This window comes from Bacillus rossius, chromosome 1, assembly GCF_032445375.1.
Source record: "Bacillus rossius redtenbacheri isolate Brsri chromosome 1, Brsri_v3, whole genome shotgun sequence".
NCBI lineage: Eukaryota > Metazoa > Arthropoda > Insecta > Phasmatodea > Bacillidae > Bacillus > Bacillus rossius.
In genome coordinates, this window is record NC_086330.1 from 328,188,901 (window position 1) to 328,211,023 (window position 22,123).

The window sequence follows — 22,123 nt, forward strand, 5'->3', positions numbered from 1 at the left end:
ATGTCGGCTACTTTGATATATATATATATATATATATATATATATATATATATATATATATTCAGTCGTTCGTTGCTGGGAATATTTACCATTAATGTTTCAGATTATTATGTTTTCCAATACGTAACAACCAAAACACTATGTTAACGTGCTTCATACTTTTTTGTTTCAAAACTTAAAAAAAAAAAACTGCATAGCCGCAAAGTGTAAGTGTTGATAATAATAACTTCAGTTTCAATTTTTAAAAAAAATACACACGTGAACAAGTTTGCACATGTTATCGTAACAGCCATGCTTATTTCATTGCTGCCAAGATAATTTAACACTGTCAAAAAATTTTCCAAAATATCTATGTTTTCTTTATACTTAAAACGGAAATTTTTATTTTGGCATATCTCAACCGCACAGTTTTATAAGTGGCCATATTCTGCCTCCCTGGCCAGCCGAGGTCAGCGCGTCTCGGACCACACGAGTCACATCGGTGCCATCGTGGGCTTCGGGGTTCAGATATGGGAAATACAAATACCGGTCCCAACAATATCGGAAATTTCCAGTACTTTTCATATATGAAACGAACCAGGAATTTCAAATCGAGTCCCGGTTCTTCCGGTACTTTCGGGACTCGACATGACTTTTTCACTGGCTGGCACTTCAATTGTAATTTTTTTTCATAATGGATTTAAAGTTTTAATTAATTAAGCTTAAAATACTGGTTTTATTTTAATTTTGACTAATTGTGCTTTCTCTTAACAGATATATACAAAATAATGATTTGTCTTTTGCCAATATTATTAAATTTAATTATTTTTATTTTAAATTAACAATTATGTGTTTTTTATGCGTTAAGAAATTTGCTTGTTTAAATGGTTTCTTTCCAAAGTTAAAAATTGAGGGTAAGACTGAGAATAAAGTGATTTGTTCACGTTAGTAGATACTTTTTTGCAATAAAAAATTGCAACAATAAATATTTATATTTTTGCATTTGGTCACTAAAACTTGTCCAAACGTTCAAAACAAAATTTTACTACTTCAATCACCGACTGCTGCACCATTTATAATAAAAAACATGGTACTGAAAGTCCCGGAAATTCTCGGTTCCGTTAAAGATTCGTACCGAAATTCCCTGTCCTGAAAAGCGATTGCAATCTTCCAGTAGACCGTCTCAACCAGGTGTCAAAGACATGGGCGTGTGTACTTGCATAAGTACAAACTACACGAATGTTTTTCACATTTATTGAGTGCTATGCAGTTGTTTGGTGCATATTATATCGAAATTAAGTTGTTATGAAACACCTATTAAGTTGAAGCCCGTAATTACGTACGGTAAAAATACAGTTTTATTTTAAAACATTCAAACAAAAAAAAATATTTATTTTATGTGATATATTTTTAAAACATTTCATGAGACACAATACTTCTATCACGTTGTAAATACTTAGCATATGCTGCTGAGAATTTAATGTTTTGGTGAATGATGTTAGCTAGCATGTAAATGGAAGACTTTGCTTCCAAGAAAGTTGTGGTGACTAATTTATTTACTTCCTACAGTCTCCTGGACATTTTGAGATGTCTTTCTTACGAAAATTGGCACATAATTTTATATTTTAATTGATGTGTCATTCAAACACAATTCTTTTAAACCATGGGAAAAAATAATCGAATATTCAATAATTTGACTACTTTGTTTTATTATGCTTATAAATGTGCGCAGTTTATACTGGGAAGCTATTCAGGGAACGTTTAAAAAATTACTTTAACTATTGGAAGTACTGGGAAAAAACAAAGCACAAATGCCCGGGTAAGAATCCGAACCCAGTATTACTGCGAGCAGTATTTTGTATTGTTACAGTTGTTTTCATTTAAATGTATAAATTTACAAATATTTGTAATTTTACACGAGTATTTATGTTCCATTAAAAAAAATTACAGCGATCGGACCGCTGGACTGGTGGCGTTATCCCGCATCCGTTAATTAAATTAATGAAATTTCAATTGGCCAGACAGGATTTCACACGACTCGGTCACGCAGAGAGGCTAGAGAGGCTAGAGGTAAAGTGACCTCCGAGGAGTCGGACTCCGACCCCATTGCCAGAGACCTGCAAAATTCGCGGTTTCGATGGCCTTCGGGATAGACTGTACATAACCCTGTACACTCGGGCAAATAACACAAGTTCATTGGCTGCCGACTTGTAAGTCGTCTCAGTTGGTTTGTCTGTGATTCGATCCTTCTTTGGTTGATGGTTTATAAGTGGTTGAGATTCGTCCAGATGAATAGTAAGCCAATAGCAAAATTATCTAAGAGGTATATGTGTTTGAATTCTAGCCTATCACCGAATGAATCCGCGAATTTTGCAGGTCCCTACCCATTGCTCGTGAGTGCGAGTCGTGCCGGGTGCTGGGTTCGAGTCACGACGAGCGTGGAGCTCTAAGGGCGAGGCCCGCCGACGACCGCATGACTGAAGCGCCGTTAGAGAGCAGCAGCGTCGACCTCGACACTGTTCCCAAAAGGCAATATGTGTCCTTTACCTATGCAGCCTTAATCAAAACACACTGCAATTTCAAGACTTCATTTCAGTGAGACCACAGCCACGTCAGGATGTACCCAATTCTTTTAAGCAAACACAACCACGTGTATCTACAAAGAAAAACATTTTTCCAGTCGTTAAATTTATGTTTAAATTTTTTTTACAAACTATGCAAGGGTAATTTTTAATATTTACACATTCAATGAGATCATTTGAAGGTGATGGACATGAAAAAAATGTAAACAGCATTTTACTAACCTATAAACAGACAACCGTTACATTTTTTTACTTAAAGACAGCGCCACAAACCCCTCAGAGACTACAGGGATTCATAAATGGACGCGAGAGACTCGACCTTTCGACTGTCCGGAAGGTAAAAAAAACTGGCTGATGTTCTTAAAGTGGCACTCCTTAAGAGGTCTTCTAGTTAAATGTTGCTTCCTTAGGTATTCGGAAACAGTCCCAGCCACTCACCTCGGAAGTCCATCCACTGGCGGATGAGCTCTATGGGCGGCTGAGCCCCGAACACCTCGAGAGCCGGCATGTTGAAGTCGTCCACGAACAGCACCATCCTCCTCATGACCGGCGGACCCAGCACGCCTTTGCGCCTGCGGTCCAGCTTCGACTCGATCAGGTCCTGGGTCAGAAGGTCAGGTTCGAGCACAGCCAGGGGACGGGGATTGCGAGGTTGGTCTTATTGCAGAAATAGAATGCGCTGGACCGAGTTCAAAAATTCTTCCACTGTTGTAAACAATTTTTTTTTTAGATGAACATAGGCTAGATTATATTTCTAAATTGTTATAGTTCCATAAGATATAGATATAAAACCTGAGAAAAACTAACAGATAGCAGTCTTGGCGTACAGGTTATATTATAAGTCTTAATAAACATGTCGCGCCAGCAAGTAGTGCACAAGTGTAAAATGATACATATTATGTCCTCATGCATCTTATTTAAATAACGCGCAAGTGGACATAAAATTTGGATCTTAACACAGTATTTATGTGACTGCATTTGCCATCATATTTATACAGTGGTGGTTAAGTTAATTTGAATTTTAAATATATAAAAAAAATGAAAGTTAAAATTTACGTGTCTTGATACATCAATGTGTTTGTGGTTATTTAAAGGAAAGTCGATCTTTTGAAAACCATTACTCATACGAACGAAGCCGGGTGTACTGCAAGGGAATTATGAATAGTTAGAGCTTTCATTTTTTGTTGACGTCGGGGTCAATTAGAGACGATGAGGTCAATGGGAAGGCAAATGATTAGGCTGGGGAAACGGGAATAACCCGAGAAGACTTACTAACTCAAGGCATAGTTCGTCTCGCTTCCCACCTGCGAACAACCCAGGATAGACACCCCATGAATTGAACCCGGGACATCTTGGCAAGAGGCTTTATATCTGGCCAATCACTGTGTCTCAGCTGCTGTTACTTGGACCGGGGCGGTAGTGGAAGGTTTGCACTCACCATGTATCTGAGGGGGACCGGGTATATACAAAAAACCCATACACTTCCAAACACATGTATGTACTTGCGAATTCTTCAATTGGGCCACAGTAGTATTGACACACCACCAAGGTGTTCTAGACCAATAACAGACCTACAGCAACTGAATTGTCTAATTAGCATTAAGGTCGTTGGCGACGTATTTTTGGAGGAAAGAATTTCTGACAAGCTGCATGTTAAAATTTTTGTAGCGATGTGTGTTTCGTGGTTGGCTGGGGTTATTTCAGGTACGCGTCTACTGTCAGCACACCCAGTCTCATCGATCCAGTGTGGAAGCAAGCAAATCCTGAATGGCCCTGTCAAAAAAGGCAAATTACAAAGAAGCCAACATTAGCGCATGCATACCTTACTACAGTCTAATGAGTGAACAGAATTTTTTTCCGCGAATTACGTATTTTCTCCAGTAGAGCAGTCCATGAACAAATGACCGAGTTCTAAACAAACACAGCACCGTCAAGGCTAGCAGGCCGGTCACTCAACCAGAGATCTTTCCTAATCTCAAAGTGATCAATTTAAGGAAATCAATTATAAGTAAAAAAAAAAGCCCACAACACTTATCAGTTTTATGGACAACAGCGCTGACGGGCCGCATACCTGCGTCTGGTTGGCGGTGGTCCTGGCAGAGAAGATGAGGAACTCGCACACGGTCTTCTTGTCCATGCCCCGACTCAGCTTGGAGGTGACGGTGACGGTCTTGCCGGCGCCGGTCTTGCCGACGCACAGCACGCGCTTGCCCGCCTCCAACAGCGTCCCGATCAGACTGGCGTTGCGCACCGTGTCTATGGTGGGAACCTCTATATCTGCAACATTGCCAGATGCGCGAGTTTATATCGACTAGTTGTGTGTTTAAACTACGTAGCATTGTCTGCGATTTCTTGATTGGCCGAGTTTATTTCATGAACTAGTCAACTATGGGCCCAAAAATCACAGCATTTTTGGTGCGGGAGAAAACGCATCCTGGATGTCCCGGCCAAAATAAGGCCATCCGCACACGGGGCAAGTCGAAAACATTTAAAGTCACTAGTTTTTGACGATATCTATGATCTGAGCAACACAGCAGTCACACACCGGGCAACATTTGACTGTCAAATCGTGCCTGCCAGGATTAAAATACATACAATGTATTACTGTAATTTTTATTTTCCAAAAGGTTATTCAAGTTTTGACATATTTTGCCATCATGTCGAGTGAGTAAGATGATGTACCGGTACTTAAGATCCTAACGACAAAGAAAACAAGAATATATCAATTTCCGTGTCCGAATATTCCAGATAATTTCAGGCTAAAGGTAATTGATCATTTCAAGATTTTAATGGGCTTCTTTAAAAGTTATTTCAATAACTAAAAAAATTTGTGGGTTTCAATTATAAATCTTAGAAGGTAATCAGATGATTAAAAGATACATTACAAATTTGTTTTCCAATAAATTTTATAAATTTTACTTTTGACATTTGGTCAATTAGTTATTGTTAATTCCCATTGCCTGTATATAGTTTATGTAATATTTAATCTTAAATATTTCAAAACATCCCCCAAAAATTAATATAAATAATATAATGTTATACTACTATACGACATTATGAAATACTATATGAATTATAATACAATACGCCTATATACCTGACAAAATGACATCTTAAAACTAATGCCATGCTTTTTCTGTTAGGTCTTTTCTCTAAAACACCGCGAGGGTATAAAACTCAGTGTTTTCCCACAACCCCCACAAGTTTTGAACTAAACGCCTCCTTATCAACAGGCTATGTGAGAAATGCTTTAGTTGCTCGTTTTGCGCTTCCCTGCAGGCTGTTCTGGTCGCTCGGAGCACACAAGTTGACGAGTGGATGGCCGAGATATTGCCAACATACTGTCTCGTCGGTGGGTCCCCCAATTCTTTACCTAGGAAGTACGGGGAGGGCATGCATTTCGCTGTTGAATTGCTTTCGATCTGCCCCGTGCGTGGAACCATAAAGCAATGGCTTCTCTTGCAGGCGGACGCCAACTGCATGGGAGAAGCCTCTGGCGTGGGCATATCATATTGCTGTATAGAAAGCGTCCAGAATTTGAAGTTATTCTTCTTTAGGCCCGTTATGGAAAAATGATGAGAGTGAATTTATACGATGCGTGCGAACCACGCAACGAAATTTTCACAGGAAAATGGCGGACCTACGTTTATGAACATAAAACCCACATATAGCCACTTTCATAAAAATTAGGGGACATACCAAAAGTATTTGTGTGCCAAATGTAACATCATGATAGTGAAACTACCATGCAATATATTTGGTTACAAAAAATAGTCATAATTGAATGTAATTTAAAGTTTTAAAAACACATAAGAATACTGATATTACAACAGATATATACATATTCTCCTTACTATCTTTTGTTAGACTTCTTAGAGCAGTGGGTGTATTGAGCGGTTAATTAGCTAAAGGAATGTGGTTCAATACTCAGGGTTGGAAAAAATGTTTACATTTTTGAATTACAGTTACTGGATTGTATAAATTCCGCTTTGAGCAAATATACATGTGTACATTTTAATCATTTATAGTATTGCTATAATATTATGTAGCTATAAATACATAGCTTAGTCCAATGGATTGATTAGTTCATACTAGGTAGGCCTCCATACTTTATTTTTACTTAAAGTAATATTAAATTAATTACTTTTTACAGGAAAATAATTGCCATGAATTCACATAGGTAATAAAACTTTATAATAGTACAATTATCCTTTAAAACTTAATCATTTATAGTCATATACCGTGAGATTAAACTATATAGTGTTACTTTATAATGAATTTTAACAAGGTGGGCAGTATTTTAATGAAATTCCTTGTCAAAAATCAGGCTCAAGTTGTAGTTCAGTATTTGTTCAGGTCTTTTCTTTTCCATCGGAGATGTTCCAGTATAGATACAGTTTAACCTTTCGCTCTGCAAATCGAAAGATTCGATAGTCACCGTAGCTGCTCTGGTAGCGAATTCTAGTGGTAGGTTTAGAACTACGTGTGAGTCGCGTTCAGAATTTTAGTGATTGATATTTTGAATACTGGTCCATATCGTTTTAAAATTTATTTATTGTGAATATTAGTGATAGAAACTGTGTTTATTAACATTTGAATTTTATTTATATAAGAGAGATTGTGTTCCCGTATGTATAATTTATTTGCTTTATAAACGATTACTTTATTATTAATAAATAATCAAAATTAATATTTTAAAATAAACTTTTAGCATACTTATTGATTTTTGTTAATAATTAAATTCATCTCGATTATTTTACTCCATTGAATAATTAATTTTATAAAAATATTTATATTTATAAGAATATTTAGTATTTATATAAATAATGTTTGTTACAGAAAATTTCAAAATATTTCAGTGTCTTAAATCGAAAAGAAGTGCATATGCATTCATACGCGCGTAAAAATGTACACACACCATTTTGGTTTCACGCCGAATTGTTATCCCCATTTAATACTCGTCAACTAAAAAACATTTTTCATAGACGTTACTATTTTACAGGTAAAAAGTGACAGGAAATTATCCGACAAGTTTACATTTTGACAAATATTGTTTTATAAATATTAACAAATTTAAAATTGTAACGTACGATTTTGTAGGATTATAGTACTAAATATTACAAATTTGTGTCATAAAACCTTTTAGCTGACAGGTAAATAAATATCAGACAAATTTGTTATACATTTATGTTACTTGGGTTAATGTTTGTCACTGTGTATGGTGTTTTTTTTTTTACATTGATAAACACTAAGCATCTATTATTGACAGACGAAATATGAATGAGAGAGTATTCAAGCAATTGATTTAAACTTAACCTAAAAGTTTGAAATAGATTATCGCATGCGTACTTGAGAGTATTGGAAATAACGGTAGCTGATAAGGACTTACTACTGTCTCAATTTTTGAAATGCTCGACAATTTACAATATTTCGCCTTATATCGTTTATGAAAACATGAACTTGCGGTGTTTTGACATACTAGTCATATATGTGTTACCTGTCAAGTTTCGTGGAACATGCCCTCAGAGCAGGCAGTCCTTCTGTGGATCTCCAGCGGGACTCGAGTTCAGAAAGTCATGTTTTTTTTTCTCCCCCCCCCCCCCCCCCCCACACTCATCTTTACAGTGATGGACACCGTCTGCCAGGAGCCAGCGAGGCCGAGCTCATAGAACAACGAGTGGAAACTTAAAGTGGAAACTGAAACTATGTTTCGCGCGACATGTGACGCTATCTGTTGGGTGGGCCCATAACTACTACCAAAATAAAGAATATATGTATATATATAAACTCTGGCGGAAGGTTCAAATCCAGAGTGTTAGGTTTCTAATGTTAATTTAACTACTTGACAACTAATTGCTTAGCAACAGAGATTTAAACTGTGTGAGATGCTGTTTCGTAATAAAAAAAATATCATGTTCTATATAAATTATAACGAGATGCACAATTTTTGGTATGCCACACCACAAAATATGTTGACACTAAACTAAAGTGAATTAACATTCACTGGTTTATTTACCTGATAATAACTTACGCACTACTTCCTACAATCAATATAGCTATGCTAGTAACATAATATCAAAGCTACTATCTAACGGGTGGGCCCAAATCTACTTCAATAAACTAAGTCTCGGCCTGGGCAATTGAATTTCTCCCCCATGAACGAGCTGTCAGATCTGTGTCCTACCAAGGAGACTCGGGTTCTCTTCGCAAGAAGGTAAATGTGATGGACGTTGCCTTTGTGCGGTGCTAACAAGGAATGGCGTGATACAGCTTTTACTCTGTCAAAAGACCCATTTTTTCCACGGTCCTCAACAAAGCATTGAGTTAGTATTATTGACAAGAGGCAGGGACGGATCGAGATAGTGTCAAAAAAAAAGGGAGTGGAGAGAATCAACCTGCCCCGAACCAAGGGTAGAGGGACGCAGGATGGTCCAACGTATTTCTTACTGGACTTTCAAAACGCATATAATTTAGGTTGTAAAACTGTAAAAGTAAGTTTTGTTACTTTACTTTGCCATGAAATTTTTAAATGTGTAACAAAATTAATTTTTGAAGTTATACTTCTAATGCGACTTCCAACAAGGTTGCGTTAAACGTTTAACGCTCCTGGGGAGGGGGAACAGAAAGAGAGAGAGCGAGAGTGAATACTATTGTAAGGAACTAAGTAGAGAGTAAAAAAAAAAATAAAGATCCTGACAGTTTGTAGTGTCACCATATTTGTTTCAATTTTCAATACCCTTTTTGTATAATACAATTTAAATTGCAGAAAAAAATCATGTTTCATAGACACATAAATAGTGAGTGTGTGTCATTTCTCTATGTCCACGAGGTCTCGCCGCGTCAATTTTCTCCTTGGGGCGAACCCGTCCGCTTAATTAAATAAACAGCTTTTATCGTTGAATGATTTCATGATTTATTTCATGAAAATCTGCAATCTCATAAAAAAGTTAGTTTTATAGACATTCAATAGGTGTCTCTCTCTCTAGCTCTCTGAAAATCAATCTATGAATAGTTACAAATTTATTTCCTTTATTTTTTTAGTTTTATTTGATAAAATATGATTTCACTAAAAATCAATTTCTACCCCTTCCTATTTTCATTTCCACATAACGAAGTTTCACTTCTTCCGCGTGGAGGGACTCCACTCTTTATTTTTGCATGCAATTAAAAACAATTTTTTAATGATGCCAAAGAAGTATAACTTCTCACGCGCGTACCTAAGTATACGCACCCATTTTTTTATATATATATATTGTGTTGCCATTGAACCTTAAAAATAATATTATTTCTATAAGTACAATAGGTGAACACTGATAAGCCCACAGGGTTAAAAAAAAAAAAAAAAAACTTAACTTCATTGAGAATTCTAGACGTAATGCACACGGATGAAAATAAATTATGCCCGATGTGTTCCGTGCTGCCTGAGATGACGTAAGTGGAGGAGGGGAAGGGGGCACCAGAAAGCTGAAGAGGCCTCGGTCAGTTCGGGCTCGTCTCTCGCCGGACTGCCCCGGCAGCCTTGCTTCGGGCACTCGCCACCAGGAGCGCTGAGTGCGCCCAGTTGCTCCTCGTGTAGGCGAGAGTGCCTCTGCGACTCGCAGGAATCCGAGCATGAGCAACGGAGATGCCGCGTCTCTCTCCCCTCCGTCCACCCCGCACACGCGCTCGGCAGTCGGGTTCTACACGAGAGTTGCTTTGGAATATTTCCTACCCGACTTGCGTATTATACTGAAGTACACAAATATTTTTTTTTAAGTGTAATTTTATTGTGTTACCGCTTCATGTAACAAATATACAAGGCAGTTCCAACAAGGACAGACGAACATCATTCTTGGACTGAGTATTATACTTACGAAAATTGGCGCATGATTTTATATTTCAACTGAATTTTCATTCAAGCGTTTTTTTTTTCACAACGGGAAAGATAACGGAATACTTGATAATTTGTCTTTGTTTAGTTTTGCTATGTTCTTTAACTGTTTGGGGACGATTTACAAACAACTTTAACTATTTTGTAGTGATAGGTATAGTTGTTTTCATGTAAATGCACAAATTGACAAACATCTGCGGGTTTGAAGTGGGTATCACAGTGCACCGTGTAAGCGCGACACTCACCGGAGAAGCTGGTGTCCGGGGCGACGACGTACTCTTGCACGTCCTCCATCCAGTGTTGCCAGACCGGCGGCTGGGGCTCGCTGTCCGCCGCGGCCGTCGAGAAGCCGCCGTCCACCAGCCTGCGCGACCAGCAGCCACCCTCCACCCGCGCCCGGCAACCCACACTCACGGCACGTGTTCCTGTGCCGCTCTTACCTTTGAATATATATACTGTATAGAAGTCGCCAGCCCAGGTTAAAATTTCTAATACGGTTTTGAGGTAGTTGGTTGATTCACCGCCGCAAATCGCCACCATCTCTAGGGCATCGACTTGTGGTGGTCCCAAGCGGACAAGTGTCGAACTCTTCAAACACCCCTTCCCCCCTCCCGTTGAACGAACTTGAGCTGCCGTGAATGGTGGGTGGGGGGTGCGGGGAATGACAGCGGGCGACAGAGCTGCGCTCTAACGTGTAAATAACAACCTAAGACGATACAGGGTGTTACGGCAGCGCACTGCAGCGGTGAAGTTCCCAAGCTGTTCATCATACGCTTCTGAAAAACGTAAAGTAAATCCTATCCACTCGCGACTTCTATACAGTATATATTTTCAAAGCTCTTACAGTGGGAACTGAAACCAAGTTCTGCGCGACACGTAACGCTATCTGTTGGGTGGACCCACAACTACTATTAAAAAAAAAAAAAAACTCGGACGAGAGGTTCAATCCGAAGATTTTTTTTAAGAGGGTCTCCTGTTTTCTGGGTTCCTTAAAAATACATCTTTGATAAAAAGGTGTTAAATGGGGAAACACAATACACTGGTTACATGGGCGAGATGGCGACAATGATTTTAGGTACAAAGTCGGAGTTTCTCCAACAACAGGTACTTGACACGCAGCTACTTGTTTGCTGGCGTCGGTTTTCTTGGGCTGCTGGGGGCAGTATCTGGGCGGTTTTCTGGCCAAAATTTTAGGTTTATTATGTTAATTTAACTAATTTTCGATGTATGCTCAGTAACTATGATTCAAACTGTGCGAGAAGCACATGATTCTGTTTTGAAATTTAAAAAAAAACATGTCTTATATATATTATTAGTAGATGCAAAATTTATGTAATGTTACATACACCAAACAATATGTGGATATTAAAATAATCCAAATTTTAACTGGTTTGTTTTCCTGAAAATAGCTTAGAAATTACTTCTTATAGTCAATGTAGCTGTGTTAGAAATACGTAACGATAGTTAGTATCTAGCGGGTGGGCCCAAAACTACTTCAAAAATGTAGTCTTATTCTTGCCAATTAGAGATTCTCCCGCACGGTATACGCCCGGTTGGTTAAGTTAGGTTGGATATTTTGGCAGAACCGTTAGAACGACTGTTTCTCGAATAAACGTTTTGTAAAATGCCCTATTTTCTAAAATAATCTTAACTGAAATTGACTGATTTACAGTTATATAATTACTCTAGTTTAAGAACCCAGTGTTGCCCTGGCTAAACACATCGTTAGAGACCTGCAAAATTCGCGGTTTCGATGGCCTTCAGGATAGACTGCACATAACCCTGTACACTCGGGAAAATAACGCAAGTTAATTCGCTGCCGACTTGTAAGTCGTCTCTGAGGGTTTATAACTGGTTGAGATTCGTCCAGATGAACAGTAAGCCAATAGCAAAATTATCTAAGAGGTATATGTGATTGAATTCTAGCCTATCACCGAATTAATCTGTGAATTTTGCAGGTCTGTACACATCGTAATAGAAGGAACACAGAACCCCATTTGAGATTGCGATTAACAGTCCCGGCAAAACTCGTCTGTAGCAGGTCTATAATCCGGCACCTTAGGGAACACGGCATTGCCGGATACAGAGTTCGCAGGAATTGTATTTAAGGCCCCCTTACCATCCGGGCAACAACTATCGACATTTACAGTTACTGGCCACATTACGTTAAGATATTTTTTAAAATGCAAGCAAGTATTTCAGTACTCCCCAGTGATGTGTAAACATCTTACCTCGGTAACGAGAACATTTATGTGCTCTCATGTTGTCCATGTTTGCTAATAAACATTTCGACAATGAATTTTTACTAAAATACTATCCATCTTGTTAAAATGCATAAACTAGTTAATACAATAAACATCTATGTTATTACTTAAATATTAATCTGCAACATTTTAAAACACATAACACTAAGTATATGTTAGTCATTTTTTTTCTTAAATGACTGAAATCAGAGTGCACATAATTACTACAAACAAACTTAAACCTTATAGAGCTATTTCAACTTGTAATTATATATATTTAGAGACAGGAAAAATTCGCGAATTCATTTCGCGATAGGCTAAAATACAAATAGTTATACCTCAGTACTGCCTCTGCTATTGGCTACAACTCACCCGGATGACTTTGGGCCAATGAGAAACACCCAACCAAAACTGTATCGAATCAAAGGCTGCTACGTTGGGACGTATCACAAGACAGCAGCCAATGAGTGGGTGACATTTGACCGAGTGTACGTAGAACTATGGAGTTCATCCTACAGGTCATAAAACCCGCGAATTTTTCCGGTCCCTATATATATTTGTTTCCAGTGACGAGATTTAGGCCACGCCCCTTGAAGTCAACAAGTGCGTGCCTTACCGCTGTGCTACCGAGCCCGTTTACATTTAGCAAGCAGAATGATTGTTATAATCAGTTTTGTTACGTATTTTAAAACTTGAGATTACTTGTTACTATGACTGTTTTAGTTTACCAAAGATATTCCGGGGTAGTTTCACTACCACAAAATTTCATTTGGCACACCAATACGTTTGGGTTTCCCCTTAATGATTACAAAAGTGACTATATACGGGTTTTTGCTGCTACATGTGGGTCCGCCATATTTGTTTCACATTTCCGTTTTTCGACTTCATTTCCATTTTCACGAAATTACTCCTACCAAATGCCGCATAACTTGAGCTAAGATGTTTACACATAAATAAAAGGGTGCGTGTTCTTATGTAAGGGCGTTAGAAGTTATAATTACTTGACGTAATAAAAATAACTTTAATTTTGCATTAAAATAATTTATAAAAATAAAATAACAAATAATTGAGAGGTATAATAAAAACGATTGGTAAAGTATAAATTCAATCAAAATAAGAAATTTAATTAAATATTCAGTAATCGATATTAATATTAACATGTGCATAATAATAATTACGTAATTTAGTAAAATATTAATAATAAATTTTATACAAGAGTGAAAAGCAAAAAATATGCAGAATGTTCATTCTAATTTATTAATTTTAACAATTTATTAAATTTTGCTGTAAACGTTCATAATTTATAATGCAAATAAATGACATAAACTCACTCATATAAATTCACTTGAAAAAAATTTATGAACATAATTTCCATGACTAATATTCTCAATAAAGAAATTATTTTAATTAAATTTGCCAGTATTCATTATTACAAATCACCAGAGTAAAATATTTAATTGCATATATTGTATGTAGTAGGACTTTTATCATCCTGTAAATTTTTGTTGCGTGCTTTGCATGCTTTTTTTGGTTTTGCCACGCCGGCGCCGCGCCTAAGGAAGTATCGTAACAAAGCAAGCGGGCGGACGGGCGCACCTGTAGTCGTGCACCAGGCCGGCCTCCGGGAAGGGCAGCGGCTCGCCGGCGGACTCCATGCGGGCCCGCAGCCAGGCGCTGAAGCGCGGCCGCGACCCCTCGTCGCACGTGGCGCCGGCGCTCCACACCAGCGAGAACACGGCCCAGCACGGCAGCAGCGCCGCTGCAGCAACCTCGGCAACCTCAGCAACCCCGACAACCTCAGCAACCTCGACAACACCACGTCTCGCGCGTCAGCGCGCTCGGAGGAGGTCGCCGTCCCACCTCCACCCTCCTAACACTTGCAGTGCTACCAAACCAACTTGTATTTCAGAAATTAAATAATAACACGACTCTACTGATATTAGGTATAAACAGGGGCGTAACCAGGCGGGGGGGGGGGGGGGTTAGGGGTTCAACCCCCCCCCCCCTTAGCACCAAATTTTTAATTAATTTCTTATTAATCACTCAAACAAATTTCATATTAAAATTAATAAAATTTTTACCATTAAAATATTTAAATTTAAGAACCGAAAACTGCTAATATAGCACTATTTTACACCTTAAAATCAAAATTTTCCCGGGGGGGGGGGGGGGTGGCCATGCTTCTTAACACCCTCCCATACACAAATCCTGGCTACGCCACTGGGTATAAACACAGATGGTGAAGAATACATCCAATCAAATTACAAGTATCCAATGTCAATATAAACACTTGCATAAAATAAATTATTTGATTTAGCAAAATAATCTAGATTTATTAAAATAAATAATGGAAATCAATAGGTAATTAATTTTAATTATTTATTAAATACACGCACTGGAACATAATCTCGCTTACATAAAATCCACTGGAAAATCAACTTCAAAAAGTTTACAAACACAAATTCCATCAGTAATATTTACAATACAAGTGTGCTTTTAATTGTCTTTTCATTTAATTTACCAGAGTTCCATTCCTGTATTAAAAGTATATTATTCAAAAGCACGTGTATATTTTTACTTGTGTGTAGCGTTTTTTTTTTTTCATCCTGTCAATTTTTGTTGCATGTTACACGCACAACGTAAAAAAATCATTCTCGTAATTTTATTCAAAACGCCCCTAAATAAGTATAACGAAAAACACGTAATTATGGAAGCAAATCTATTTTATATATATATGTGTGTGTGTGTGTGTGTATATATATATATAATCCCTTTGCGACACTAGCAACCACCAAACAAAACTATTGGCTTGTGGTGTACGGGACTGAAGCCACTCGTGGAAATTCATGGAATGTATTATTTATCCGAGCCACAAGTTATCTACGCCGCGAGTCTCTCTCTCCTTCTCTCTATCCCCGCGGGAGAGGAGGGGTTCGACGTCTGTCTGACGCACGGGAGAGCAGCACAGCATCCAGGTCCAGAGCCCAAGAGCTCCATCGACCTGGGTGACTGTCCAGTGCTCGCCGATCTCGCGAAAAAAAAAGACAAGCTTTACGAAAATGTATAAAATCATGTATTTCTGCAATATCCTATCCAAGCGCCTTTGGACATGCAGTTACGTGCTTGATCCGCATTCGACGCAAGGAGGGGATTTTTTTTTTTTTTTTTTTTTTTTTTTTTAGTAGGAGGAGTTTTAGGGGGAAAGGCTAAATATGTGTTCGTACACGGCACTATAAATATAGCAAAAAATAATTAAATAATGCATACAAGGGAAGTCCCAAAATTCACGCAAAATTTTTAATTGTGCGGTAAAGTGTTTCCAACGAAAAAAATTCAAAGACAGCCTGACAGCTGACAGTTCAGGGTTAATAAAAAAAAAGGAGTGCTACGCCAAAGAACAACGCGTTTTCACTGTTGAGTAATATTATAAAAAAAATAATGAAGGTTTTGTAGCTACAGATTGCAATTACGTCTTGCGGGAATTTTGGACATTCTATAGGAACTAAAAAAAAAAATAAAAAAAAAATACAACGTTGGAAGGTAGTTAGTTGACCCTGGCATAGAAGCTGGGAGAGAAACCAGCAAAATGTTTTTGCCTGGAGTGTTATCAACATCCAACTATTTGTTATTTAATAGTTCGAAAACCAAAAATGATCATTAAGATGTTTCCAAGTGACCACCCACACATCAGGGACTGTGGTGTCAAGCTAGCGCTATTGACGCTGGTTCATGTCTGCTCCAGAGAACCAGAGGCTCTACGTTGCCCGCCAAGCTGCATGTTTCTGTGGTTTTTTATTCCCATATATTTATGAAGAAAATCTTTTTAAAAAATGGGATCAAATACAGGTTGTGTTGTATAGTTTACCCATCCGTAGAAACACAGAAAAAAAACTTCTAGAGGGCGACAGAGACCATAAAAATTATATTTACGAATATTTACTCCAAGTTTTAGAACTAGCAGGTACGTTTAAAAGTTATACCAATTTTGACAAAAGTTTACAATTTGGTATTTATAAGGGCAGGCATTTTTTTTTGCAAAAGAATCTGAACGCCAAATAGACTGCAAAATGGTGTACCCGCACCAGCGTTTTCTCACTAGTGATTGGCGGCCGTCTACAAGAAAAGCCATTGCCCTATTTGACCGAGGCATACAGAACGCTTTTGCTTCCGCACAGAATGGCTGTGATTGGTGTGCTGATGTGCTGAAAGTATACGTGTGACTGGGATAAAACTAGCCTACTACGAAACACAGAAAATGCTACAAAGTTTTAACACAGAGCTGGTATTGAAATCTTTTCGCGAAAAATGCATGGGTCCAACACTGTTAATTTTTTTTTAATGGAACAGAAATATTCATGTAAAATTAAAGATATTTTTAAATTTGTTCATTTACATGAAAACAACTGTAGCAGTACACAATAGTGTTCGCAGTAATACTGGGTTAGGATTCCCACCCGGGCATTAATGCGTTGTGTTGCTCCAGTACCTCCAGTTGTTAAAGTTATTTGTAAACCGTTCCTTGAATAGCATCCCAGTATTAACTGCGCACATAATAAGCATGAAGGTTTATGCTTGAATGAAAAAATAATTTAAAATACAAAATTATGCGCCAATTTTTTTAAGGAAAACGCAGAGAGAAATATACTTTATACATGCAAAAATAGTCATAGCTATGTGTTGTAAAAGTTTCAATATATTTATTGTAGCATCACAAATTATTTCTTGGTGACAGGTTTCTCAAAAAGAATTCTTTTATAAAAGTGCAGATTATTTTTATTTTCTCGTCACTCGTCGTGTGGCAGACCGGGGCAGTTTGGACAGTGTTCACTGAACCGTGGCATGCACGGAGCGTACCTCCGCATGGTCGGACGAGTAGCTGGCACACCGAGGGCTTGCGTCACTCGCCGCGGTCACGGACGCAGCAGCCAGCTCGCAGTGACGGATATTGGAAACATGAGCCAATCACGAGACAGCCGCAGGTCCGAGCCCCAGCGAGACCCTGGCCTCACTTCCCGCGCCATCACCGACACGTATTTAGGAAGTGAGTCACTTTTTTTATAAATGTTAAACTATATGTTTCTATAAGCTAATAACCCACGGCTTTCTTTCGCTCTTACCACTGAAAGTAAAGTGAGTGATCATTCCAAAACATTTCTACTGAAGTAATAGACACAAAAAAAATTACCAAATGCAAAAAACCATTTAATTAATTTGAGAGTGGCAATTTCTGAAGTGGTTATGCGTCGGCCTTTTTTTTTATTTTTATTGTAGATTAAGTATCTCATTTTATAACTCCTGTTTTAGGTGTGTCCTAGGATATATTTTATTTTGGTGAAATTACTCTTGCACCCTTTTCATTTCATGACAAAGAAAATTTTAAAAAAATATGTTTAAAACGTGCTTTTTAATTTTAAATAAGTTTATACCTCCGTTTACACTATAGTTATTTATATGCTCTAAGATGTTTTATACAATTGTATCTTTTTAAAAATATCGATAAAACAAATATCACATTTTATATCCAACGTATTAGTTAATATTATTAATTATGTTTAGTATTACTTAAACAAAATACCCTAAATTTGTATCCCTCCACCCTTTTCACACAGCGATGGATATGTAAAAATTCATAACTAAGTAAATGTGGCAATATCCGTTAACCAAATAAACCAAACTTACCCCTATTTACCGCAGATATGAACTCCAAAATAATTATAATAAAATTAAATTTATATTGAATATTAACGATTATTGAAAAGTTTCGTACTTTTAGTTCTAATTGAACCGCAATTGACAATTTTTTGTTTTAATATGTACTTACCCCCGTTACACATTTTAAGGCATGAATTTTGCAAAAATGGTAATGTAATACCCCTAGTGTCTTAAAGAATAAATAAATAATAAGGTAAAAGATTTGGAAGCTTTGATTACTGAGGCCCTCAATTGATAACCATAAAAGTCAACAACAGAGGCGACACTAGGAGTAAACAAAGAAAATTTAGAGACTCCCTACGAATACTTGGGAGTAAAAGGATCGTTATTATATATTAAATAAATAAAAACAACTGTTACGTCTATAGACTTCCTTATTTTATTAATCATAGTTCTTTCTTTTTTATAGATTAACTTTTCCTTAGTAACATCTTTTTTTTTTTTTGATAAGTGATCTAACATAAATTCCTCACAATTACACTTATTATATGATATTCCTTAAAGTTATTTACGATAGGGCCGGCCCTGAATGTATAACAAAAATTACAATATTTAAAAACAAGAATGAAATTAACATTGGTAACTTTAAGAGTTGTACATATAGTCCTTGCAAAACATAATCTAAATTTCTTCTCCTCGAACTGCTTTTTACTGTCCGCTGTCTTAACTGGGTTACACTATTTTTGAGTTCGTGAATAAAAAGATAGAATTATGTGGGTATCACCCGGGGCTGTAGGTAGACGGTGATTGAGGTAGTAGGCCTAAAGATGTTGTATTCTGCGCAGGAACCGACTCCAGAGGTTCTGGCAGAGGATTTTGGCTGCCCCAAACTTGGAACCCTGTCTGAAACAGAAGTCCAAATTCCAAAGAATTAGACCTGTTTCCAGACAGTATGTTTAAATGGCGCAAGAGGCCAATAGAGGGAAAATTAAAGGGGGGGATGACGTCAAGACTTACCAAAACAGGGTGTTGGTCCTGGCGCTCAGGATAGGGCGTCTCGTCTCCGCAAACTCGAACCACGATTCGCGGTAGCCACGGAAGTCATCACGAATAATTAGAAAATAATTTATATAAAAATACTAAGTTTCTCTACTTTCCACTAAACTACTGACTGGTAAACAATTTTAGCTAGGGACTCCATCCCTCTAGTCTGAGAAGACTACATAATATACGATGTCGATGATTCGCCGAAGATCGCAGATACAAACGGTACCAGTCAGTCAGGACGCGCGCACCGAAGTAGGTTCAGAGCGGGATATCACCAGGATATCATAAGCGCGGGGTCTCTAGAGAATGGGAGGGGGGGGGTAGGCTCTGAGCCGAAAATGACCGAGTCCACCCGAAGGTGTCCGGCATAAAAAATTTAGATCTTACTGGAGTGACTGCGCGACTAAGGCGCTATCTTTTGGTGGCGAGAAGAAGTACTAATAAATCGACTAGTGACCGACGAGAGTGTCAAGCTAGGGGGTAATGGAGTAACCAGTGGTGCCACCTAGCGGCCTGAGACATAAAGAGGGGAGAGAGGTTGTCGTTACCTCCGCGCGAGCGCGGTAGTGTCGGCGCCGCCGACGCCCACGAGTGGCGTTTGTTACCACAGCCGTCGCTAGGTGTCGCTAAAGTCCAGAATCGTAACTGCGGCTGTCAAGCCTGAGATGGCCTTGACTCCGGTTAACGTCCCCGTGCGGTCGTCGCTCCTAGCCACACTTCTGAGAAGAAAGTGGTGGGTGAGCAGTAGGGGGATGGCTTCAAAAAACACATGTTCTGTGGGACACAAGGCCCACGGGATCCTCTTGTCGTGTCTTGCTGCTAGTGAACCTTATACCGATTCGTGACAGAGTTAGCAGGGCTCAGCACTGCTTCACAAGCTGCTGTAGGCAAAAGGTAGTCACGCGAAGGAATAACGTTACCGGCTCCGACGTGCCTGGAGGCGGGAGAAATATTAGCCAGAATGCTAGCCTAGCATGAGGCTGGGAAAGAAAATCAGCTCGCCTCTGAGAACAGAGGCTGAGGGCCTGGCCGTAAAGAAAATAAGATGAGAGAAAAAAATAATAAAATATTTCCAAAAATATTTAAGATTACAAAATTTTTAAATAATACGTGCCTAAATCCCTAATACACGGCACATACTCCCCCGCGTTAAAGCGGAGCTTAGGGGAAAGCAAAAACAAAAACCAAAAACTTCAGTAGGACGAGTTACCAGGTTCGCCTGTATCCTACTACTTACATGCTAACACACACAAAAAAAGATTAAACACTCTTATGAACTAATGTGCACATTCTTAATGACTAACATGATTAAATTCATTAACTTAATTAAAATTATTTACTTAAGTGGCCACTTAAACTAACACCTTATATTAAGTTTTCTTACAAACTAGTACCATGGATTTTTATTGTTACTTAATGTTACTACCTAGGTTTTGTATTCTTCAGTTAAACTCCTTATTGAGTTTTAAATATATATATCTGGCATGCCAAGGCTTAGAGAAAGTAATCGCTCCTATTTTAAATTCGGATGCGCTTTCTTAAGGTGGGAGATGTGCGCTCGTGTCACATACTCTCCGGAACTGGGGTCGGCTAGACTCACAGTCACTGGGGTTAGAAACCGTTGGATCTGTAATGGTCCAGTCCAGCGATACGATAACTTTGCCGATCGCTTATCGATGGCCTTACTCTGTGGGTGTGCTTAGCACATTACCGTGTCACCTACCCTGTAGGGGTTAGGGGAGCGGTACCTATTGTACCTTCTCTGACTTGTTTGGTGAGCCAAATTTAAATTCCTACGCGCCTTTCTCCAAATCTCCGTGATGTCCTTGGGATCATCTGGCAGTAGGTCTTCGAGAGACCAAAGATTGGAAAGGGGTGTGTTGGGCTTATAAGTAAACATAATCTCAAATGGGGTGGATTTGTGTCCTTCATGTCGGGCATAATTAAATGCCATCTGTAACCACACCAAATTACTGTCCCATCTTTCCTGCGCATTCGCGTGGAACGCTATGAGCGCCGAACGAAGATTTCTATTAAATCTCTCCGCGTGCGAGGGTTTAGGGTAGTATGGCGATGTTGTCACATGCTGTATACCATGCGAGAAACACATGTTCTTGAAAGTTCTGGATGTAAACTGTGTTCCGTTGTCGGATACAATTATGTTCGGTAATCCTGAAGTTTTAAAAATGTGATTTTGTAATGCACGCACAGTGGTGTCAGCTGTAGCCTTACGGAGTGGGATAAGCCAAACGAACTTAGAAAAAGCATCTATGCCCACAAGAAGCATAGCGTGTCCGGATTTGGATCGAGGAAATGGCCCTACAAAATCAATAAAAAGTTTTTGCATAGGTCTTTCGGCTACTTCTGAGGCAAGAAAACCGTACTGTGTATTTTGTGCAGGTTTACTTAATGCACATAGCTTACATAACTTAACTCGCTGTGTAATGTCCCGATGCATTCCTTCCCAAATAAAATGGCGTCGGATACCTTGAATGGTTTTATAAATGCCTAAATGGGCACCGAGAGGTGAACTATGGTAATATGTGAAAATCATATCACGCAGATTTTGTGGAAGAACAATTTTAAGGTGCCTTGACTGTTGTGTACGTTTTTGTAGGAGACCTTTAGCTAACTTATAAAATTTCGGAGCTGTACCCGCTTTAACTTGTTCAATTATTTTTGCCAAATATGGGTCGGCTTGTTGATGTGTTTGTATGTCCTGAAAAGCTAAGGGGAAATCGGTTAGGAGT

General features: G+C 38.4%; 1 protein-coding gene across 1 annotated transcript in view; it reads right to left on the reverse strand.

The window, feature by feature from the left end:
* LOC134528054 (dynein axonemal heavy chain 1-like) overlaps nucleotides 1–22,123 on the reverse strand; it is a 257,114-nt gene that overhangs the window by 137,860 nt on the left and 97,131 nt on the right. The window contains exons 7-10 of the mRNA XM_063361270.1: nucleotides 14,271–14,433; nucleotides 10,677–10,795; nucleotides 4,633–4,838; nucleotides 3,000–3,162 (exon numbers count right to left, since the gene is read on the reverse strand). Of these exons, the coding sequence (XP_063217340.1) occupies nucleotides 3,000–3,162; nucleotides 4,633–4,838; nucleotides 10,677–10,795; nucleotides 14,271–14,433 (651 nt within the window). The remainder of the gene's footprint in view (nucleotides 1–2,999; nucleotides 3,163–4,632; nucleotides 4,839–10,676; nucleotides 10,796–14,270; nucleotides 14,434–22,123) is intronic.